At 38.6% G+C, this 24807-nt stretch overlaps 2 protein-coding genes across 3 annotated transcripts; one reads left to right on the top strand and one right to left on the bottom strand.

Moving 5' to 3' along the window:
* The first annotated feature begins 1570 nt into the window (after positions 1-1570).
* On the top strand, positions 1571-4721 carry LOC117399367 (cathelicidin-2-like). The gene is made up of 4 exons (XM_033998469.3): positions 1571-1803; positions 3573-3695; positions 4008-4112; positions 4215-4721. Exons 1-4 carry the CDS (start codon positions 1624-1626, stop codon positions 4257-4259), a joined length of 453 nt encoding a protein of 150 aa, XP_033854360.1. The 5' UTR covers positions 1571-1623; the 3' UTR covers positions 4260-4721.
* Positions 4722-15702: 10981 nt separating this feature from the next.
* jmjd4 (jumonji domain containing 4) lies at positions 15703-24624 on the bottom strand. 2 transcript variants are annotated; one of them, XM_033999429.3, is made up of 7 exons: positions 24022-24623; positions 23557-23629; positions 23015-23180; positions 22790-22915; positions 18345-18612; positions 16695-16841; positions 15703-16172 (listed from the first exon to the last, which is right to left on the bottom strand). In XM_033999429.3, the coding sequence occupies exons 1-7, from the start codon at positions 24133-24135 to the stop codon at positions 15861-15863; spliced, it is 1206 nt and encodes a 401-aa protein (XP_033855320.3). In that variant the 5' UTR covers positions 24136-24623; the 3' UTR covers positions 15703-15860. The 2 variants fall into 2 exon arrangements, with proteins under 2 accessions (XP_033855320.3, XP_033855319.2); XM_033999428.3 differs by having other exon boundaries at positions 23557-24624.
* Between the last annotated feature and the right edge of the window lie 183 nt (positions 24625-24807).

Genomic DNA, 24807 nt, shown 5'->3' with positions numbered 1-24807 from the left:
CATGGTTAATGTTGAATGTGACAGAGTAGCCATCTGCTCTGTGAGTGCGTGCATTCACCGCTGAGTGACAGGCAGGAGATCGAGACGGAGGTTGAAATTGATACGCCCCACAGGCGAACAGGATTTATTTACATATCAACACACTGAACCGCTCACATAACACAACGGTTAGGGCAGACATGTGACCGGCGGACATGCAATGGATTGCTGTAATAAATAAAGTTTAATGTCTCTTGCATTGTATTACTATTTCTACATTGTGTTTAATTTGTATAATATATTGGTAGAAGTGATGCAGTAACACTGTATAGGGCTTATTTGTTGCAGTTAAAAAATAATTAAAAAATTGACATGCATGTAATAATGGCATGTCCTGTTCCCATAGCTGGTTTTAAACTTTAATTTCAGTTTTACTGAAACCCGACTAGACTTTAAACAGCTGAAAGAGAGGGGCTCCTGAGTGGCGCATCCAGTAAAGGTGCTCCGCACGGAGTGCAGGATGTGCCCTATAGCCTGGAGATCCCGGGTTCGAATCCAGGCTATGTCAAAGCCGACTGTGACCGGGAGTTCCTAGGGGGCAGCGCACAATTGGATGAGCACTGCCCGGGTAGGGAGGGCTTAGGTCGGCAGGGGAATCAGCGACCCCTGTGGCCGATAGGGCGCCTGTGGTTCTGCAGTGGAGCCGCCAGATCTGTGTTGTCCTCCGGCACTATAGGTCTGGTGGCATCACTGTGGATCCACAGTGCGAAAAATGACGGCTTGGCAGGAGCACGTTTCGGAGGACGCGTGTTCCAGCTTCCGTTTCCCGAGTCGGCGGGGGGGTTGCGAGCGGTGAGCCGAGGATACAGTTAATAATTGGGCATGCTAAATTGGGGAGAAAAACCGGGGTAAAAAAAAATTGGCAACAACTAAATTTATTAAAAAAAAAAAAAAAACAGCTGAAAGAGTGTATATCTATAAACACTGGATAATATTTACTCAATTCATGTTGACTTTGCCCCTTCCCAGTGGGGAAGCATTGATTTGTTCTAAATACTTTAAACCCAGATTTACAGTACACGCTCATGGGATCTAAAACAGAATTGCAATGTAAAAATAAAAAGCCAAGACACACAAAAACCCCAGAAGAAAATGTCCTTGTGGAAGACCGCAAAGGAAAGAAGGTACAAGTGTGCAAGTACTGTTTGAGTTACTATACATACATATTCTTACAATAAACACAGATAAATGAAATAATAAGCACAGAAAAACAGAAGCCCTGTTTATAACCCTGACATGTTTAGTTAATTGAATTAGGGGACCAGCTTTTTGCTCAGCTAGATTTTTGAGTGTCCAACAAACGTTGTGGAAGTTTGTTTTTTAGTTGTGGAACTTTCCGTTCACAAACAAATGTAGTTGTCCAAATTTACTGGAAGTTTCAATAGATTTCCAACCTTGAATTTACCGGCAGTCAGTACTGTCACAATTAAGAAATCCTTCCAGGTAACTGATAAGCAATCAAATCTATGTAACAAATATGCTGTTGGTCAACATTGGAAATTCCAGAAGCAGAGGTTAAATAGACAGCCTCCCTGCAGGACTAGATCAGCAATCCCAGCTCAGAGTCAAGGATTCACTGAGAAGATGAGGACCTGCTTGAAAGCCCTGCTGCTGGCCGGACTGGCCTGCCTGCTCACTGCAGCTCTGGCCAAGAAGTCATTTAACTTCATGGATGCCCTCTCTGTTTCCACAGTCCATTACAACAGGGGAAGTGAGGAGAAAAACGCATTTAAACCACCTGAAAATAATCCTCTCCGAGGAATGGTATGTCTTACTCTTGCCTTGTAGTATTATTATTTATGTATCCAAGGTGACTTACAGGGTTAAAATGCAAGATTAATATTTACATACAGTAGTTTACAGTAAGTGCAATAGTAAGACTAAAATACAATATGAACAGGGACGCAACAAGATAGGATTACAACAAGTTATATCTAAAATGACAATAGTAGTGCATTAGATGCGGGGTCCGGAACATGGTGCTTAGGTCAGGCAAGTCCAGTGCATTGTAATTGGGGTAGATCAAGAGATCTATAAGTGCAGTCTAAACAGGTAGGTCTTGAGGAGGTGGCAGAAGGCGATGAGAGACTGTTCTGAGGTTCTCCTGTAGCTGGTTCCACCACAGAGGGGCGAGGGAAGAGAAGGAGCAGGTACAGGAGGATGGAGTGTGGAGGTAAGGCATGACCAGTCTGCCTGTAGAGGAGAGGGCGATAGGGGGTGTAGGGAGACACGAGGGATTGGAGGTAGAAAGGGGCCGTGTGGTGAAGAGAGTGGTAGGCAAGAACAAGGGTCTTGAATTGAATGCGAGCAAAAAGGTAGCCAGTGGAGGGTGCGAAGCAGGGGGGTAGCATGAGAGTAGCAAGGCTGGGAGAATACAAAATGAGCAGCAGAATTTTGAATGTGATGAAGGGGGCGGATAGCCGAAGCAGGGAGACCATGAAGCAGAGAGTTACAGTAGTCCAAACTGGAGAGTACAAGAGCTTGGACCAGGAGTTGAGTGGAATAAGTAGTGAGAAAAGGACAGATTCGGTAGATGTTGCTAAGAAAGAGACAAGTGCGTGCCGAGAGGACGTGTTGAGAGGGAGGGGTTAAGAATAACACCTAGGTTTTTAGCAGAAGGAGATGGAGTGAGTGATAGTCAAGAGATCGAGAGGTCAGAGGAGATATAGTAGAAGATAGTAGAGGAGGTCCAGTTTAGTTAGCGAGGCTGGGTTTCAGGTTGTGAGAATGTGTCCAAGTTGAGATAGCTGAGGAGAGGAATCTGAGCATCATCAGCGTAAAGGATGTAGGAGAAGGAGGAGAAAATGAGGGTGCCTAGCTGGTGGGTGTAGAGTGAGAAGAGGAGGAAGAGCCACGGACAGGTCCTTGAGGTACACCTGGAGAGAAGGGGCGAGGAGAAGAGAGGGAGAGCCACGCCAAGAAACCTGGAAGTTGCAGTTAGAAAGATAGGAGTAAAACGAGGCAAGAGCAGTGCCTGAGATCCCCCAGGTCAGAGAGAGAGAGGAGAAGAGCATGATCAACAGTGTCAAAGGCAGAGGAGAGGTCAAGGAGAATTAGAATGGAGAGGGAGGCAGCCTGAGCAGAGAGGAGGGAGTCAGTTACAGAGAGGAGGGCGGTTTCTGTCGACTGTGTAGGACATAACCCGGATTGAAGAGGGTCAAGCAGAGTGTGCTCGGTGAGGAAGGATGCCGGTTAGCGGTGGACAGCTCACTCAAGAGTTTTAGAGAGGAACAGGAGGAGAGAGAGGGTGATAATTCTGGGTGGAGGAAGGGTCAAGAGAAGATTTCTTCAAAATAGGGCTGACGCGTGCAGTTTTGAAGGCTGAGGGAAAGGAACCAGAGAGCAGAGGTGTTAATGAGGGAGGAGATCAAAGGAAGTGCAGGGGCAATGGATTTCTAAAAGAACACTGCAGTAATTTGTTGGAGATACCTATTACTCTAGTTATAGCTTACACTGTATTAAATTCCTCTAAAATGTATTTGGCACCATTGGTTCAGCAGAATGTAGAACTTGTCCTGTTTGCTTCAATACAGGACATCGTGATCCCTGGCGATGGCTCTCCTACTGAAATGAAGATAAAGTTCACCCTGAAGGAGACAGTTTGCCCCAAAACAGAGGACTACAAGAAGGCTGAGTGTGTTTATAAGGAGAATGGAGTGAGTGCACATCTTTTCTGTTTCACTATCCCCTAACTGAGACCCTCCGAAGTAGAATGGAGAGAGAGAGAGAGAGAGAGAGAGAGAGAGAGAGAGAGAGAGAGAGAGAGAGAGAGAGAGAGAGAGAGAGAGATTTGTAATAAAACTTGAAGTGGACATTCTTTAGCAAAACTTATTAAGAGTGATTGGCAAGTGTGTGTACAATAGCTTCAATGGTGAACAATATTAGGCTATATAGACTACCCTGCATTCATAATTGCAAGAAGTACTACACATTTGTAGCATTAACTAATGGGCTCTTTTCCTCTGCAGCTGATGAAAAAGTGTTCGTCAACCGTTACTGTTGTGAAGAAACGCCCATCTGAAGCAAACAGTGTTGAAGTGACCTGTGAACATGTTGGTCCAGAGGAGCGGAAGGTACATTTTTAAATATGTTTTGAGCCATGGATGTTCTTTTTTTCCAGTAGTCTTGTGATATTTTCAGATTTCGTTTTTACTTTGACTGTTTTTGTTTTTCAGGAACTGGAAAAGCCAAAAAACCCGTGGTGGCCTTTCAGACGCTAATGAAAAAGAACACCTGCATTCCCAAATCAACTCCACTACTATATTGCAAATTCACGTTTCTGAAAAACATATGAACACTCTTAATAATACATTTGTTAATTGTACATCTTTGGTTCTGTTTTAATAGTCTTTCTTTTTGGGCGTAGGTGTGCAGCATGTACAGTACAGTAGAACAATGGGCAGCAGTGTGGAGTAGTGGTTAGGGCTCTGGACTCTTGACCAGAGGGTTGTAGGTTCAATCCCAGGTAGGGAACACTGCTGCTGTACCTTTGAGCAAGGTACTTTACTTAGATTGCTCCAGTAAAAAACCCAACTGTATAAATGGGTAATTGTATGTAAAAATAATGTATAAAAAAATGTAATTGTATGTAAAAATAATGTGATATCTTGTAACAATTGTAAGTCACACTGGATAAGGGCGTCTGCTAAGAAATAAATAATAATAACAATATGTTGCATAAATATAGTTCCTGGGCATATTTTTGAATGTAATGTGCTTGATTTTGCAAGTTGGACAAAAATATAAAATAACTCTATTTAAAGTATTATTGGCTAGGGGTATCCAGCAAGAAACCAGCAATTGTGTGTTCCAGTTTCCAACTGCATCTGGTCAGCAGCTTAGCAGCAGTTGCAGGGATTTTCAGCTGGATATGGCTGGTATGTCTGTAACAGGCTGTGTTGTGTGATGCACTGCTGTTATGGGTTCTGAAATGAGGTCAGAAGCTCTAAAAGCACACCTGCAGACAAGCTTGACTCTTCTGTATGTAACCTAGGCTAGATCCGCAAAAGAAAAATCACAATATTTGAGTTACTGCAATAAGAACTACTATAGCTATGTTTACAACAATTCTTTAAAACTTGTATTAGTTTGTAGTTAATCTTTTATCAAGCACATTTTGTTTTACATAATACAGTGAAGTAAAAAGGTTGATGGTACACATAATTATAAGATGTGTTTTGTAGCTGTAAAACAAAACACATTAATGAAATTAGTTGAATTGGCACAGCACATTAATAAAGGATAACAAGTAGGTGGAAAGCTCCTGATACATCTGTTGTAAATCCCAGTGACCACAATTAGCTAGTAAAATTGGGATGTTCTTGTAATACTATTCTAAAATTTGCAAAGTCGTTGTCAACACTGGTCAAATGTACAGGACATAAGGGGTGCAAATCATTATTAGGTGAAGATAGCCCACACATTTCGGTACTTCCGGCTAACGCATCACATCTGCAGATATACCTGAAACCCAGCGAATGACAGCAACTGAAATTAGGTGCCTGCAATGTAGTTATTATTTTGCTTTATCAGAAGTGGAGGCGTCCTTATGCGTTCTTTCTGAACCAACCCTTCCAATATTCCTAGGCATCATACATGAGAGCGTTAAAGGAATTCATTACGTCTGATTGCCAGCACATTCATATTAGTGATTACCACAGTACCATTTGTTTCCCTTACTGTTCTTATTTGTGTCTTTCATTTCCTGCATCCATCTCCATAATGGATGGATGTAGTTTCTTAACTAGAGAATAGGGAATTGGCAGAGTACAACTTAGATTCCTTGTCTGACTGATATTTGTTTGATGCATTTTAAAATATTCAATCGTTGCCTCTTAAATAAATTTCCCATCCAATATATTACTTCATTTTTTTCAATTTAGTTTCATCAATAAGCCCTTTTTTAAACTTTCTCCACAAAATATATTTTACTAAACAGTTATAAGTTCCTCATGCGCTATTGTTCACAAATTCCATATCTGAAGTGCACAATTTAATATTATGTTTTAAAACTATCAATATCTGCTATAAATCCACGACCCCTTGTAGTTTATTTGCGCTCTTAAAAGGTTTGTCTGTGAAGACAAAGTTCATTGGAGACAGTTTTGTGATATTGCAGAAACTTGTGGGTTATTGTAGTATTGCAGTTTGCAGATTCTTTTACAGATATTCAGCATGGGTGTGATGTGAAGGTATTTCATCACGAGTTTGCTTAAATTGCTTTTCTGTATAGCATTTGCTAGATCCTTCACAGTTTAGCTTCATGAAATGATCTGTAATAGCATTTATATTTCCTACAATCAATATCTCTTATATGTCTAACTCTTAATTGGTAGGAGCCTGTCCCAATTTTCCATTCAATGACACAAATGTATTTCAATATGCCTGTTTCTTTTTTCCACCAGCCCTAAGGATTGTGGGTGGTATAGAATGCTAAACATTTTGTTCCACCTATTAAAAAAAAAAAAAAAAAAAATGAGTATGTATTTGTTTCCTTTGCTAGCTTTAGGTAAAGGTCCTGCTAAATCTATTTGGGTCTTTTTGAGCCTCAGATATAAGCGTTTTCCTGGAACACTGATCCTGGAAATATGAGTTATTTCCTTTTTCCGTATGGAATAAGGAATAAGGAATAAGGAAAAAGAAAACAACTTTATGGTGCAAAATCTATCAATGCTATCTCAGTCGTGGAATGGGTTGTTTAGATCACAGAGTGCTTGTCTGTTGCTCAGAGGTTCTGGGGTCAAGCAACGTTTTGCAATAATGTGAAATGACAGTAAACACATAAGAAATAAGCCTATGAGTAATCGTGATAATTCTCCTGGGTTATCTAAAGGTTTACTTGGCTGCAGCTGTTTTGGTGTCTGAAGCTTGGCTGTGGTTCAGGGACAAGTCCACAAGTCATTGAACCTCCACTACCACCACAGGGCTAATTCTCTTACCTGAAATACATTTTTAGTTGAACAACCATCAGAAATGACTTTTTCAGAAAGTAAGATTTGAAACTAATTACAAAAATAAATTTAAATAAATATATTAGAATGGGGGTTTGCACAGGGGTGTATGGAGCTAACTAGCTGAGGTGTGTTTACATGTAAATGTGAAGATTGCAGGGTTTGATTCTTGGATTTTAACCTAGCCTGTTAACACAGTCTGGCAGATAGGCTTGCTCGAATGTTAAATTCAAAAAACCATTGAGTATAAAAAGGAACCTGTGGCGAAGGGACCACCAAGCTCATAAGAGCCGAGCAACATTGATTCTCATTCTGCATTAATAAAAGCTGAATCTCAAAACAATAATTGTGTGAATATAGTAATTGTTACAGCTGTGTATAATGGTATTTAAAACAGGATTCATTCATCCAGCTTTTTACATATCCACCCTTACTTTGGTCCCACCGCAGTCAGATTGTATTTTGGTATGCCAATTGTCACCACGGTCAGGTCAGGTGTAAGTGGCAAATCATGTCTGAGCAAAACTGCAGCTCAGTATTTGATAGAACTCAGGCCTGCAGTCAGGGTCCCCAAACATTAGCAAAGTTCTCAGTTAGTATGCTTTTTTTCTGTTACGAGTACCAGCACCTTTCAGTAACAAACCTGGACACAGACAAACTAGTATGAAGCTGTGGTTATCCCTACTGAGGGCATGAAGCCCCTTGGCCCAGGGCTCTATCACCTCTTTTGTGTGGGTGTGCCAAGAAAGTCTCAGTAAGTCAGTGTTTATATTTTAGGGCAGTTTGCACACTTTTATTATTTACAATGAAACAACAAACTAAATCCTAGCTCCCTTGGAGCACTAACACACTTTTTTCTTTTGTACAAACCTAAACCTAAGGCATGGAAGGCTAATTCCTTTTACTCTGTAAAACCAAACACATATCTTGCATATACCTTTCTTTTGTCTTTAAGTTTCTGTTCTTTAAAACCCACACCATGCATCCTTTTCCTGGTAGTGTCTATTACTTTACAAACCTCTTCCATTCAGGCTGGGCCTACTGCCTTCACAAGAAGAAGAAGAAGAAGAAAAAGTATTTACCTACACGCTCTGTCATATACACCTGTGATTGCAGCTTAACCAGCTGCAGCTGTCCAATTGTTTGGAAACAGGCGTCCATTTGACTCCTGACCTCCCATGTTGGTTCGAAAATGGCTGCCAGCAACCACTCACCATGGTCCTAACACCCCTCAATTATGGTAGTGCAGGTACACCCCATCACAGTTACCATATTAAAACTATTAAGGGATGCTAACATGAACCGTCGGCATGCAGAGAATGCCTAAGTTTTTTCATTGTACAAAAAAAAAAACTTTTCGGTTTGTTTTTATCTTTTGTCGGTATAGTTCAGTGTAATTTTATACATATGGTAGTTTTGGTAAAGGGAAAATCATAACCATTGCATCCCTAATAAGAATGGAATGCACTGCATTGCCAGAAGTAATTTTGTCACACTACCAAGCACCATAGAAACTTATCAAGCATAGTATCGTTAAGCAGATTTTCTTGGACATTTTAGAAAATTATAAAATATTTCGGAACCTTTTTTCCTTTTTTTTTTAATTGTATAAAGAAAGATTTTTATTTATACTTTTAAAATCTTTCAAAAAGTAGAAATAGAACAAGACGATTGACTAAATCAAGAGCTCCTCTCACTACACATTCAAACCCCACCAGTTTAGGCCTACATTACAGTACATGTGCTTGTACATTGTATAGTCTACATCTACATGAAGCCATTTTTATCCCCACCGTTAGCAAGACTGTGTAGCAGGTGAGGTCACTTAATTGCTACTAATAATTTAATTGCCGTAACATTCCTGACAATCTGCCACACCCTATATAACACCTGGTGGTTTCAATCAGTAAAGTAAGATGATTGGTGCTGGTGCGAACACACGCTCGTTATCGCGCTTTTGTTTCTGTGTGTGCTGGTTTCCCCTCATCTAAAATGCTTTTATTTGTTTTATGGGTATTTAGTAAGGTGAACAAGTGGGAAGAAAATTGTTTGACTGTTTTGGTTCACCTGAGGTAATGTATTTTTATTTTATTTTTTTTCTATTTTAGATAGTTTACTTGTTTTAATGTATTAAACTTAGTAATTAAGTAAACTGTCAAATATGTTTAGTGGTCACGCATACTTTTTGTTTCTCTTTCTATAGGAGATGTGTTGGCCACTGTTTTGTTTCTATTATATATATATATATATATATATATATATATATATATATATATATATATAAAATGTAGCTTGCTCTGGTGTGTTTACTAAAACAAATGGAAAGATGACTATACTTTACTAGTGTTTAAATGTGTCTGTTTACCAACAAATCTAAGTGCAAACTATTGTGATAAAGAAAGAAACAAATGTTACATATTAAGAACTATGGGTAGAAATCTGAACTAAGGCGTGGGCGCCGGTATTCAGCCCTTTCCTCCCCAGGTCACACTGCCTCCTGGTGTTTTTGCTGAGTTATGATTTGCGCACACTTAAGATTTGTTGGCACTTTGTTATATTTTGTTGATTTGTAATTCATTTTGTTTGGTTATTTATCTTAAGTACTTATTTGGTATTTGTTCTTTTTTTGAGCACCTTTTTCTTCCCAGGCGCAGTGCCATTTGAGAGGGGCTGATGTCGTGGCTTGTCCATTTTATTCTCGCCTTTTATGAGACTTACTTTGTAGCATAGACATTGTTGTTGGTTAGAAAAGAAGACACTTGTATTACCAAGCAAATATTTATTTTAATTTGTTTCTTTAATAAATGTGCTTGCCCTGCCTACTGTGGCTGTGTAAGTGATGAAAACTGAGTTGTGTCTGACATGGAACAAGGGGGTTCAGAACGCAGTGTACTTTTCTGCTGCTCAGAGGTTCTGGGCATAAAACCAAACAAGTTTAACAGTTTAATTGAAATACTTATTTGTATAAATATTAAAATAAGCACATTAATAAAGAACCAGGTGTATTTCCAGAGCTTTATTGGCAATATGGTGCTGATAACAATGTTGAATGCTGACATGGGAACATACTGCATAGTGGATTTAAATCATAGATGAAAGTATATTATGCTGTTTCTGCACAATTTCAGATTAACTTTCAGAAGTTATTTGGCATTTACAATAGAGCAAATGAAGAGAAAGCAATTTTTTGGGGGAGTTTTAAAAATTCATGGTACTGTAATCTGTTTCACAGAAAATGCATTCAACAAAAAATAACAGAAATTGACTGACTACAGCACTAAGGACTATTAGTATTTGTTTTGCAAAACAAACGTTATGTTTCACTTTCATTGCATTTGCACTTAAGTCTAATACAATGATGCATTTATGAGAGTGTGCTTAAGTTCATTTGACTTCAGATAATGTACTTTTTTTTATCTTCTCAGAAAAAAACATTGTATTTATGTATTTCCCCTTGTGTGTAGGTTCATAATGGACAGAGATTTCTAGGTTGATGCTGCACAGCGTACTGTTAATGTGTTTTTCTCTCATCCACAATAAATTATTTTAATTTTGGTAAATTAAGTTAAGCTTTTTTTTGTGTGTTTTGTTATCAATAGTCCTTCCTGTCATCAGTCTGATATCTGCCTGTTTGACAGTAGGTAACTTTAAATTTGAGACTTAGTGGCTAGTTCTACACTCAATTTGCCAGGTGAATTAATTGACGTTGCGTGCAAACAGTGATGGTGTGTGGAGATTATAAGCAAATCCCAGAATATTTAATCACACGGCGACTTTCTGATATGAATTAGAAGCTCTAAAAGTGTAATTATAACTCTTTTCATTAATTTGTTTTCAGTAAACTCCATTATTAAGGTAACCAATGTTCTATTTTCAGTGCAGGGAGTTCAGCAAAATCAAATTCTGTATTTTTCAAGAATTCAGTTATAGAAATGTATTTCTATAGTGCTTTAAGAATTTAGAACACAGTTTAGAGTAGTAAAGAGAAAGGCTCATTAAAAGCCAAATAAATACTTACTTGTTTACCATGCTGACATTAGTTATTATTCCTAATAAAACTTAATGCAAGAGAGAGATAACAAACTCGGTGTGCGATGGTTGCAGTTGCATCCTTGTCACACAAGGACCAGTCTGAGTCTTTTGCCGCTGTGAATCGACTCGGTCACGAAAAATGCCACTCAGAGTTCTCAAATACTATCTGAAAGTGAACATGAAAATATCAGTCATATGATTTTGATTTTTTTTTTTTATACAGTCCTTAAAACAGGTGAGTCAAGCTTCATTACAAGTGGCACATTTTGTTTAATAACATTTAACGACCAGCTTACTAATGTAACAAATATTCTTCATGTTATGTTAACGATTAGATTGTATAAAAGTAGTAACCCATTTAAAAACAAATACATTCAACATTTGTCTACCAGATTAAAGATAATTTGTTTTACTCAGATTTTATTACTGAATGTCTGAGTTATGGATGAGCTGTAGATAGACAGGTGGACTGAAAGACACACCTCTTGCTTGTTAGGGATGGTTGTGTCGCAGGTCACTGCAGTGTTGGCAAAAGCTGAGGATTCCTTCAGAACAGAAACTAATGCGGAACACTAACAGCAGCTACAATGGGTGAAAAACACATAACAAATCAATATGAAGTTTACATCCCAAAACATCAGTAAGTTTATGAAAACAAGGCTACTGATCACCTGCTTCTTTTACATAGCAGGGTTAATTTTAGTAACGTAGGGCTGAATTCAATAAAGAAAACACACACACAGCACCCTCATTATTGCTATTAACGTGATTTATGAGTTTTAAATGAAAAGCTCAGCAATTGCAAAAAATGTATTGGACTAAACATTTTATTGTACTGTATGTCAAGATTTAATTATAGTGCCACAGAAGTGTGTGTGTATATAAAATAATGGATGAAGGCTATATTTGCATCCTGAGCCATTTGGGGAAAAAAAGGCATAATACTGCAGTAGTGACTTCAAAATGGCATATTTTGTCTAGATTATACTTGACCTTTGACCCATATTTGACTCCTCTGCACCCCAAGATCACTTTCAAACACAAAATGTAAAATGTCTTGTTTTCAATCACTTTGCAACAGCCACAACTCATGGTTTTTAGGCACTTTTAACAAATCTGTCTCTGTGAAGATTTAAAATCATCCTACACAGTACTCTCTCCATTCTCCATGAAGGTGCATTTAGGCTTTTCATAGTTCTCTGATTTTAGGCAGACTGTCTCCTGAAGGTTGAATTTCAACTTGTAATGCTCACTGGAACCTCTATGGTTTTCTAAGGAAGAATAAATGTTTAGAATGTATTTTGTCTTTGGATGTCATTTAGTCTTGGTTAACATACACTGTTAAATTTGTATCTGCTGTCTTTGTCTTAAGATTCACACTGGGCAGCAGTGTGGAGTAGTGGTTAGGGCTCTTGACCGGAGGGTTGTGGGTTCAATCCCCAGTGGGGGACACTGCTGTTGTACCCTTGAGCAAGGTACTTTACCTAGATTGCTCCAGTAAAAACCCAACTGTATAAATGGGTAATTGTATGTAAAAATAATGTGATATCTATATAATGTGAAATAATGTATAATGTGATATCTTATAACAATTGTAAGTCGCCCTGGATAAGGGCATCTGCTAAGAAATAAATAATAATAATGCAATTCAGTTTTATGTTTTTTTTCAGGTTCTCCATATTTATCCCATTACTTAAATACACATTTACCTGTTTTATAAGAAATCAAATTGTACCCTCATGGCCAGGTTGTCACCAATGTATAAATACATTCTGGCTCTGGTTTTAGTTTTCACTGAGGCAGAAAATGGGACCAGGCTTAGATAAACTTATTAACTCATGTGGGTATTTACATTGCTTAACCATTCCTCAATAATACATAAAACACCAAAAATAACTTAAGTAATAAAAAGATAATTAATTTATTGGCTGAGGTCTCTATACCCCGTTTACACTTGCCACTTTTAGGATGGCTTTAAGGAGATTTAGGACGTTGTGTTTTTGGTATTGTGAACCCACCAATACAATTAGAATGTTTAGCTCATATATACTACAACATGTACAATCGACATGCGTTTATCTGTGTGTTTACATATCCTGAATACACATGACAAACATACGGTGGCCCTGAAGTGCAAAACACAAAAAGAAAACATTAAGGAAAACGCTGCAATATTAAGGAAAACACAACAACATTAAGGAAAATGCTGCAACATTAACTTCAAACCAGAATGGGTAGGTACATAGGAAAAGGGATTCCACATCACTGATAGGAGGAACAACCTGTCAATTACTGTGCCACAGAACTGTTATTACTACAATACAGTATTTAATTTCCCAGCAAAAAATGCACATTTCTAAAATTAGCATTGAAAAACATGAGCCCTGAATCTTACTCACCAGGCTCTGCAGCAGACTTGCTTGTTTGAATGCATTGTCATGCTCAGAAGCCCTGTTGTAGAACTCTATGGCAGCAGAGAGGGCATCCATTGAGGTCAAAGCTCTTTCTACCTGGGCTACTAAGACCAGGGATGCCAGTCTGGCCAGCAACATAGTTTTCAAGTAGGTCCTCATACTGTCAGTGAATCGTTGACTGAGCTGAGACTGTGGATGTTGCCCTGGAGAAGCTGCATTTTAAACTACAGCGACGGAATTCCCAAGCTGGCAGAAGAATGTTATTTACTTTGAGTAACTCATTACATGCGCTTTTCCAGGAAGGTTTGACAGATTTCCACTAAAAACTCATATGCGCACCTTGAAGGGTTATAAAGAAAGCTTTTCTTTTTATCCAAGTTGTGAATTTTGAAAAATTATTAAATCATAATAAATAAAGGACACTTAAATATCTTATATTGCACATTTTATATCCTAAATATTGTATTCTCAATGTAACAAACTGGGCTACTGTATAATGTTATGGTTTAATATTTTATACAATGATGTTGATGTGCTGAGAATTACACCATTGAATCAGGGGCCTTTTATTTTTTAATTATCAGCAATTTGTGAAAGGATACAAACTGTTTGCGAGCGGGGGTGTGTGTGCGCGGTGTCTGTTCTAGTCAAAAATAATGACAATTTATTTTTTATATCAATAATTGTATTTTGTCAAATTATTTACATAAAAATGCCACCCGCTTCACAATCCTGCATATTGTGAAACCCCGTACCTGGGTTGTACCCAGGTTGACCCGGGTCACAGCGACCTACCTCAGGATGTGGGTCGAGACGCTTTGACTTGGGCTGAACGAGACAAAATGCATGATGGCCGTTTGTGAGTCGATGCAATAACACAGCCACGCCTGTGTGAAGGTTTCACCTCTGCAAGGAACATTTCTGTTTCTCTTTAACCATATTTTTGTTGAGACACAAAATCAGCGCTTGTTTTGAAACCTGACAAGATTCACATTACTGATTTTTTTTTTTTTTTTTTGGGGGGGGATGGGTGGAGTTACAAATCATGTATCAGACATATCACACTAGGACACCACAGTGTTTTACTAAGGGAGCACAGTAGTGGTCAATGTACTGTATTTATTTTAGCCTTGATTGTAATATATTAAAACAAATATTCAGCTTTAAATGTGTCATATGTTCAAAACATAAACTTCATCAATGCATGTCATACAAAATGGTGACCTTGACTCTACTGTATTAAAAACTGTTCTTCCCCATCTAGATATCCTTTACTATGAAAAATGTAAACTTCATTATAAAGTGTGACCCATTTTCTTTGTGACTAAACTGGTAGAGTCTAAAAGAAAGTAACACACTTGTTTTTATAGTATGTTAATAAATCACTCAAACTATTCTCATAATGATGTGTTTTCTGGACATTTATGGTATCTGCTCATTTCAATTACTGAAATCCTCATTAGTATTCTGCATGTGTACCTTTAAATTAAGGGGCTTAATTAATGTATTGTCGACACATTTACAAAAAAAAAAAAAAAAAGAATTCAAAAAGCTTTGGCTAAGTTTTTGGTACTCACTATATCTTAGCAATGCTTATACTTCAGCTAGTGTGTGGTCCTATTACAGACTGTAATGGTTCCAGTCTTAAAGCAATAATGTCAGATTTGGGACAGCAGTGTGGAGTAGTGGTTAGGGCTCTGGACTCTTGACCGGAGGGTCGTGGGTTCAATCCCAGGTGGGGGCCACTGCTGCTGTACCCTTGAGCAAGGTACTTTACCTAGATTGGTCCAGTAAAAACCCAACTGTATAAATGGGTAATTGTATGTAAAATAATGTGATATCTTGTAACAAAATTGTAAGTGGACCAGGATAAGGGCGTCTGCTAAGAAATAAATAATGTTTTGTGACTCACTGGATAATAAAGTAAAAAAAAACAAATGAAGTGGAACATTTCACAATACAATTTACAGTAATTTCTTGTTTTCAAATAATGACATTTCAATGATAGACTGATTATTCAATACCAGATAAAAAGGCTGGACTGCCAGTTTTATTGTAACACAAATACAATATCTCGAAGTTGTATTAAATGATAGCTTTACCAACGATCAAGACTTAAGTTACCATTATGGATTAAACCACTTTCAAAATCACTGCAGTGCTTCTGTAATTTTATTTTATTTTAAAATTATATATATATATATATATATATATATATATATATATATATATATATATATATATATATATATATAATAAAACTGTAGGTATCCCTTTAAGTTTTTTTTGTTTTTGCTTTTTTTGAAAGGAAAAAAAATCTCAATTGAAGATTAAAGTGATTTCCCCCAATAAGTACTAAAATACTGAACCCAGAATTAGACTTAGTTTCTATTACAGTATGTAATTATCAAAGTAACGGGAGCAGTCACAATGGTGTTTTTTCTGTAGCTTCTTTAATTTTCTGCAGCAGGTCTTCGGGTCGCGGAGACAGTGAATCTGGGTCTAGTTTTTTAAATTCCTCATTACTGAGCACACACTCTAGCACCTGGGCCACCTTGTTTAAATCAAAGACTGCGTGGTGAGGACCCAGGGTGGACAGATCATGAGGGCGCTGGATCCTGCTCGAACCAGTATCACCTCCGAAGGAGTGCAGGAAAGAGATGCGATTCTTGGAGACGATGTTCAAGAACATGTAGAACTCCTTGTAATCAATGCCGGTGCAAGACTTCATCATAATCTGTGATTCACAAAAATAAGTATTTGAAAAACACTCAAATACAATTTTGCTTTTTATTAAGTCCAAAACACTTGATACGACAATACCTGCATGTTCAGTTCACCACATCAATCATACAATGATCACTATTAAAATAAAACATGAATTAGGACCAATATACAACAGCTGCGGTAGGCCTATACAAATACAATATTTTAGATTTTGGGCTATATGGTTTAAGAAATTGAAGTAAACTTCTCTTAACTGGACCGGGTGCATTTTTAACTCATAAGATCAGGTAAAATTGTAAACACAGTTCCCTGAATCCAAAGGTGTTTCACTGTGTTTGTAATCGATACCATATAAAAAGGGGTAGACTGTCAGAAAACTTATTTTAGAGTAACAATAGATTAACCTGTTTTTTTTGTTTTTTTTCCCCAAAGCCTTCCCAAGATAGTGACACCATTTGATGTTTATTAAGGTATATTTCTGTTTGATATATAGCATGATAAACATCACTCTCCAAGCTTGGTGGCACCTTACCTGACAGTGTTGGTGCCAGTTGTCCATGGAGTCTCTCCACTCACTAATCTCACTCTGTACTGCAGCCAGTTCCCTCTGCAGGTATTGCCACATAGTGTCCACGTTACAGCTGTTAACCCAGTTATGGTTAATAGAGATGGTATCCTCCTAAACAATAATCAAAAAGCAGTATCAGAGTGTTTTTCCCTTTAAAGGTGTACCCAAACAGTTCCTTATTGGTACGCGATTTCGGCCGACAAGTGTGACCGGTGTTCTGGAAAAGTTTGGCCCATTTCCATAGAAAATGCAAAACTTGTAGTTACGTCAAGCACAATATCTGTCAATACTACCTACTATGCCTCTGACAGAATTATGTTTCATAGGAATCTTTCTTATGGACACACTGTATAAAATTGGCCAGGATTGGGTCTAGCTCCACTGGGGAAATCTGATAAATTTGCTGAGTATCGACAATGGTAGTTAGGTATTGTTTAATGATTTGAAAGTCTGCGAAGGGTTTCCATGCTATGGTCCTTGTTGGATTTTTTTGTCCTCATTTGACAATGGTATACATCTTTCAGGTTTGTTTTCTTTTTTTTCATTTTGTTTGCAGTTTATTTAAAAAATATATATATATACGGTTTGTGTTAGAGGCTACCTCCTTTCCATGTGAATCCATCTGATACATATATTTGCAGTTTGACTAAGAGGAAGGTAAGGGGACTTGTGTGGCTAGACTGAATCAACCATATGCGCTACAGATTTATACGGCAAAATGAAACCTTATTGTGCAACTGTGTGGTTTGAGGGCACACTCTGATTGGCTAGTGACATTCTAGAAAGAGGGGGATCACCGGCTGCTGCCTCATCACACAAACTTAATACATCAGTCCACACTAAAATTCTATGTACTAAAAATAAACTTAATTTAAAACAATACTTCTATACTATGTGTGGCTGTAAATCAAGAGTACCACTCACCAACTACTGCAATATAATTTCTATATTGCGGAGGACTCATGTATAGTATAATAGTATAACAATTATTTAGTATCTGGTAGCCATGATATAAAAGAGTATGAGACATCATTCAAAAAGATGAATCCATCAAGATTAATTGAAAGTAAATGGTCAAATTTCTCTTTACAGTAGTTTCTCCACCACATTGCTAGTAACAGTATTATGTCATTCTTTCTAAATGAACTGCTTTCTCAACCGGATTGAGGCAGTTTCACACATTGAGAAAATAAAATAAAACAATAAAATAAAATAATATTTTTAAAAATATTTTTGGGGTTTTGAATGTTGTTTTAATGCATTTATGCAACTCCAGGGAGTGTAATTTATACAATATAAATCACACCCATTAAGGGTAATGCCTGATTCATTTGACCTAGACTGTTTAGTGGCCAAGAACAACAACCTAGACATGCAGATAGTGAACTACATTTGAACACCCTGTCTGTGTGGCTTTCTGAGTGAATGAAAGCCGTATGACTGAGTGAAGAACATAAATATGAAAGAAAAAGGAAAATCAAAATTGAGTTTGTCAAGTGCAAGTTGCAAGACTGAATGTTGGAAAGTGCTACACCTAAACAGCAATGCTGTTACACTTTGCTATGTACACGTCAAGTGAAGTCATATACAGTGTACCCATGATTTGGTCCTTACCAGATTATAAACCTGATGGTGCCATCCACTGGGCACAAAGATGACTTCCCCTGCCTCCTGTATGATCTCCAGGGGCTGGCAGCTCTTGTCGTATCTGGGGAACTGCCTCTTGTCTTGGAGGATGGGTTCTGTGACATCATAAACCAGGTTTCCGTGGCAGTCTCTTAGGTTATCCTCCTGGCCGGGGGGGTACAGTAGCCACTTCTTTCTCCCACAGACGTTGGCTGACCAGCTGTATGAGTGGAAGACATCAGCATGGAAGGGAGTCCTGTATTTATTAATATAGGAGCAGAGATGGTGTGAGATTAAATTCCAGTTCTCTTTATTTTTAAAAAAGTGGTATAGACAGCATGAAGAATACCAGGTCTGTGATAGAATAACACTAATAAAAAAATTAAGCAGAACAAGTTTAAATTGTATATATATATATATATATATATATATATACAGTGCTCCCTCACTATTAGGCTCTCGATTACAACGTGCCTCGGATATAATGCTCCTACCACAGATTCCCTATACTAATGATTCATGCAATATTTCAACAGTAAATACAGTTCTTTTTCTGTTATCAATGAAAAACGTACTTTGTGTTCTTTTTTCAGTGTTTTTCAGCTGGTAACACCTTAGCTGTCCGGTTTATTAGAGTAGGTTCTGGTGTGTGTTTAGTTAGTGCTTGAAAAGAGCTAGGTTTTGTTTTAATTTTTGTTTATTTTGTATTATTAAAAGTGGGCGAAAGCGCTAAAACTTCAAGTTCCTGTGTTGGGTCTATCATTTGTAGTGGCAAAACGAACGACCGTGAGTACGGCCGTGTTACAATATATACAGTGCCTATAGTAAGTATTCACCCCCCTTGGATGTTTTCACATTTTCAGTTTGTTGTGTTACAACCTGAAATCTTGATGCATTTAAATGGGATTATTTTTTCCTTTGATTTACACAACCTACTCAACACTTTGAAGAGGCAAGAGCATTTGTATTGTGAAACAACAGTTAATGAAAAATAAAAAAACTGAAATGTCTTGGTTAGATAAGTATTCACACCCCTGGGCCAATACTTGATAAAACCACCTTTGCCAGCAATTACAGCAAGTCTTTTGGGGTAAGTCTCTACCAGGTTTGCACATCTGGATCGTGCAATATTCGCCCATTCTTCTTGGCAAAATTGTTCAAGCTCTGTGAAGTTGGATGGGGATCGTTGGTGGACAGCAATCAGCAAGTCTTGCCACAGATTCTCAATCGGATTCAAGTCCGGGCTTTGACTGGTCCACTTTAGGACATTCACTTTCTTGTTTTTAAGCCACTCCAGTGTCGCTTTGGCTATGTGCTTGGGGTCATTGTCCTGCTGAAAGGTGAATCTCCATCCCAGTCTTAGGTCTTTTGCAGACTGAAGCAGGTTTTCCTCATGGATTAGCCTATATTTAGCTCCATCCATTTTGCCCTCTACCCTGACAAGCTTCACAGTCCCTGCTAATGAAAAGCATCCCCATAGCATGATGCTGCCACCACCATGCTTCACAGTAGGGATGGTGTTATCTGGGTGATGTGCTGTGTTGGGTTTGTACCAGACATAACACTTTGCATTTAGGCCAAATAGTTCAATTTTTGTTTCATCGAACCACAGAATCTTTTGCCACATCTTTTCAGCGTCCCACATGCCTTTTTGCAAATTCCAAGCAGGATTTTACATGGGCTTTTTTCAGAAATGGCTTCCTTCTTGCCACTCTTCCATACAGGCCAGATTTGTGGAGTACCTGAGCTATTGTTGACACATGAACAGTTTATCCCATCACAGTCATGGAACACTGTAGGTCTTTCAGAGTTGTCATTGGCCTCTTGCTGGCTTCTCTGACCAATGCCCTTCTTACCCGGCTGCTCAGTTTGGAAGGACGGCCTGCTCTAAGCAGATTCTGCTCTGTATACACACAGTAAATAATTCCAGTAAATCTTACCCAATATACTGTAGCGAGCACGAGAGTAATAGCTGCACACACCAAACCTATTTAATAGAATGCATTTTTTATTGGCAGCTAAGAGCTAGCACCATCCACACACTCACTCTCTCACACACACACAAAGCAATCAATTCCCAACCCCAACAAGCAGGCATCGTACATTTAACGTAAAATAAAACTGTACAACAATTAACTAAAAAGACAAGAACACTTTTCCCTAAAACATTTACCAATTCCAGCATCCTCTGTACTTTATTTGTACGCCAGCCCCGACCCCCCCCCTTTCCACTGCCACAGTTCTCTCACCGCATCTGGTGTTCCTGGAACAGCCGGTGATGCCATGCAGTCCTGCGCTATGATTGTAATTGGAGCTTTGTGTGGTGAAAGCGCTGCAGGGGCCGGAGCAGAGGAGGTTGCAGCCCTCGTTGGCTCCATTGCTGATGCACCATCATCTGCACCATCATCCTTCTTCTGACCTGGGGCCAGTCGCAGTTGGTTCCAGCCGACACACAGGGTTCCCCCAGCCAAGTCAAGGGTAGCTCCCACTTTTGCAAGGAGGTCCAGGCCCAGGAGGCAACAATCCTGTATCTCCACCAGCCAGAACTCGTGCTGTATCGTGCAGTTCCCGAACCATCGGCCCCAGCATGGATGCGATCAGGCCGGTGACAGTGCGAAGGCAGACCTGGGTTGGTGCCCAGTCTTCCAGACGGCAGCCACATCTTTTAGGAAGGACTCCAGGTCGGAGGATGGAAATGGTGGAACCAGTATCATCCAGGGCTTTGCACTGGACTCCACTGAGGAGGCAGGGTGCGTGCAGGCTGTTACCCTGGCCGAGACGGCCCACCATCACCACCGTGTCGCTCTCATTGTTTTGGAGGGGGGAGAGAAGGAAGGTGGTGGAGTGGTAGTCCCTCATTTATGCTGCCCTGCTGTCATTACCCGCTGGCTGGACGCTTTGATGCTGACAGTACTGGGCGGCGGCATCGGGTGTGCAGGTGACCAGGACTCCAGCAGCATCTCTCCCCTCTCTCTGGCATGGTTTGCCTGACAGCGGCGGCACACTCATCTCCGTCGCAGTTGTCCTTTACCATCGCCACACAGGCCATCTTGGGTGCCCGGTTTCGCTTGCCCTCCTCGAGCACGGCCTTGACCCTTGCTCTAGGGAGGTTGGGACGGCAAGCGCAACAGCGGTCAGACTGCAGATGAATGCCTCCATCACTAGGTTTTCTTGTACAGCTGGAGTGGGTAACCTGGATACCCCCGGCGCGCTAAGTACACTCACTCACACACACAGCAATTACTTCCTAACCCCAAAAACAGGCATCGCACAACGCGTAATTAACTACAAACAATAAATGAACACATCTTTATAAACGAGGACATAAGGGTAACACATGTAACGTAACACGAAACTGAACAACAATTAATTAACAAAACAAGAACACTTTTCCCCAAAATATTTCCCAATCCCAGCGTCCTCTGTACCTTATTGCATGGCAGCTCCCACCCCACTCCCTTCCAGGAGAGGCTGACTCCAATTGCAACATATTGCAATCTTAGATTTTCCTACATAAAAAACTCACATTATGATAAAGGTGAATTCGATTTTTTAAGGGCAATTTAACGCTCCTTCCAGATTCTTCAATGCAACACTTCCGGGTTACTTCGTAAGGTTGCAAGAAGGAACTATGTTGACTTTGAAAACACGTTAGCCATAGTAAAATGCAGTGACTGATACTCAAATGTGAGTCAATGCATCTAGCTTCTGGGAGTTTGGGTGCTTTTACAGAAAATAAATGGCAAATATTTTGATTTTTTTTCCTGAAGAAATATGTTTAAAAGAAATGCGCTCATTAAGAGAGACAAAAAAACTAAAAGTTCTGAATTGTTTTTCCTACAAGGACTCAATCTCCCAGAAGCAACGCACCTGTTGGATATTTCCCTTCCACGTACAGCATGGAAAAGAATGCATGAGTTGGTTACCAGTTTTACTGATTACAAATGGTGTGTATATATATATATATATATATATATATATATATATATATATATATAAACTATTAAAATCAAGACATCTATGAAGTGATAGGGATAGATATAAGGTGAGATTTCCTGGAATCATTTTGTTAGCTCTGTGTACTTTACCAGACAATGGTGAAGAATGATTTTCTCAAACTAAGCAATTGTCTTGTAAAACACTCGTTTTTCTAATTTTAAAAAAGGCAAAAGCATGTGGGATCAGCATGGAAGAATGGGTAAATCTACAGTGTTGTACCTTCATAAGATTTTTTTAAATTAACAAAACTGTTAGAAAACAACAGTTCAACTGTACAAAATAAGAAAAGTACTGGAGTAGACAATAACAGTTCAACAGTAAAATTAAAATAAAGGGAGTAGTGAAAATAGTGCTGATGTGTGAAACCAGTTGGGAAGGATTATTTCACTTTTATCCTCACTTTTCTGCAGCATTCACTTAAGTGAAAGACCTACCAGGAGCCTTTAGGTCCCATGTAGACAAATCGATAATCATCAACCTCAATGGCATCCCAATATTCATTCAGCCAGTCAGATGTGAAAAACACAGGAGTGCTGTAAACATTGTGCTTTGGGAACTCCCTGTATGAAAAAGACAGACGATTATTCTCCTTTTGAGCCAAAGACAAGGTCTTTAGCAGAGCGGGGTGTGATGCAGGAGTTTGTTAACACATGCTTTACCTGTGCAGGTGCCAGTCCTTCAGGTACAAACAACCCTTGGGAGACGAGTGCCCGTTCTGGATGTAATCTTTCCAATAAGCAACGTATTCCTTAAAAGGGATAATCTTCTTTGGATTGGCATTGTACTCCTTCGCATTGCAGTTTGCCACAGGAACTAATGCATCTCCTAATATATACATATAAAGAAATACATTATGTTTAAAATAACTGTTTTACAGTCTGTATGTTTTGTGTTCAATTTGGATAGGTTTGTGTCTTGCTGCCTGACAAATTATTCAGCACCAGGTAATGGCACTGGGTGGATGGCCTGCTCCTTGGAAATTTAGCCAGCAGTGGTTGGATGCCAACCTGGCCACCACAAATTCCTGACATTAAGCTTTAACAATGGCAGTCATCATAACGGCCGGTGAGGCACAGTAGAAGATCAAAGTATATTTGCCTCAGCCATGCTCCGTGTGCACGACGTGTTTGAACACTCTTAGGGAGTTAAACTGTTGTTAAACTGTAGCTAAATATAACACGGATAACAAAGAACGTCTTACCAAAATCCTGGAGCAATCGTTGAAAATTTGGTTTTCCGTCTTGTGTGACCCATTGCTTCCTACTGTTCCAATCCTCCGTGAAGCGTCCCGAAAACACACAAGGGTAATTTGGAAGCACATATTTTTCAAAAAATTTGGAATAACTGAAATCTTTTTTCTCTATATAGTTAATAAGATGAGAGGAACATAATTTCTCATAGCATGGTCTATGGCTCTTGACAAGACTGCAGCACGTTTGAAAAGTCTCTCTATCCATGTCACATGTGCATCTGTTTTGTAGTTCAGCAGCAGTGAATGAAAATCTATAGATTTAACATTGAAATACAGTACCGTGTTTGGTGTTTATTTCCCTCCGCTCTTATGATTGTTCTATTATTGCTAGCAAATGCACAATACCACCATGTGACGTAATCAAAAATTATCTTTACGTTTAATGTTATTTAAGTTTTTCATTTTAATGCATACCTGATAATGTTGGCAGAATACGTCGCACTTGTTCACGTTTATTCTTAGCACACACCGCATGAAGTCTGCTGTTGCATCAAATTTATTTTTACTGCTTGCTTGAACACTTGCCATAAAAAATAAATAAATTAAATAAAAAAAAAAATACTAGGACGCTAATTTAGACGAACTTGCTCCCAAACATGTTGTAGACACTCTTCTAAATGTGCTGTACATTTTAAGTAAATTAACTATAACAAGCTAATATATTGTTTTTTTTATAGTTTTCACTATTTATACACAGTACTGTATTCATGTGCTGTACATTTTAAGTAAATTAACTATAACAAGCTAATAGTATATTGGTTTTTATAGTTTTTACTATTTATACACACTACTGTATTTAGGAAGGACGCTCTTCACCTTCCACAATATATGGGGGACACAAATGAATGGTGCACCATATCTCTTAAAGGGGCAGAGGCATTTTAACGCCAGTAGAGCTTTTGCAGCTCTTTAATTACCCATCCTGTAATGTTTTTATTTTATTTTATTTTATTTTATTTTCAATCAATCAATCAATCTTTATTTTATATAGCGCCTTTCATAGTGGCCCACCATCACAATGCACTTTACTAGATGCAGTAACAACAAGAACATCCATAATATTTTATTTTTTTTTTATAAATTTTAATTTTTGTATTATATCCCTGTAGTTTCTTCCCTTGTATTTAATACAGGACAATTTAAAGGGGAATACTTTTTAATCCTTAATTATTATTATTTTTTTATTTATTTAAAAGTAAG

The sequence above is a fragment of the Acipenser ruthenus genome, chromosome 4 (assembly GCF_902713425.1).
Source record: "Acipenser ruthenus chromosome 4, fAciRut3.2 maternal haplotype, whole genome shotgun sequence".
NCBI classification, from domain to species: domain Eukaryota; kingdom Metazoa; phylum Chordata; class Actinopteri; order Acipenseriformes; family Acipenseridae; genus Acipenser; species Acipenser ruthenus.
The sequence above is the reverse complement of the archived record's forward strand: the minus strand, read 5'-3'. Positions and strand labels throughout refer to the sequence as shown.

Excerpts from the sequence above, each read along its gene's own strand:
- LOC117399367 (XM_033998469.3), top strand. The coding sequence starts at position 1,624 with ATGAGGACCTGCTTGAAAGCCCTGCTGCTGGCCGGACTGGCCTGCCTG. Across the intron at positions 1,804-3,572 it reads ATAATCCTCTCCGAGGAATG|GACATCGTGATCCCTGGCGA; the intron begins GTATGTCTTACT and ends GCTTCAATACAG. Across the intron at positions 3,696-4,007 it reads GTGTTTATAAGGAGAATGGA|CTGATGAAAAAGTGTTCGTC; the intron begins GTGAGTGCACAT and ends TTTCCTCTGCAG.
- jmjd4 (XM_033999428.3), bottom strand. The coding sequence starts at position 23,812 with ATGGATAGAGAGACTTTTCAAACGTGCTGCAGTCTTGTCAAGAGCCAT. Across the intron at positions 16,842-18,344 it reads ACCATCAGGTTTATAATCTG|GAGGATACCATCTCTATTAA; the intron begins GTAAGGACCAAA and ends ATTATTGTTTAG. Across the intron at positions 16,173-16,694 it reads ACTGGCACCAACACTGTCAG|ATTATGATGAAGTCTTGCAC; the intron begins GTAAGGTGCCAC and ends TGTGAATCACAG.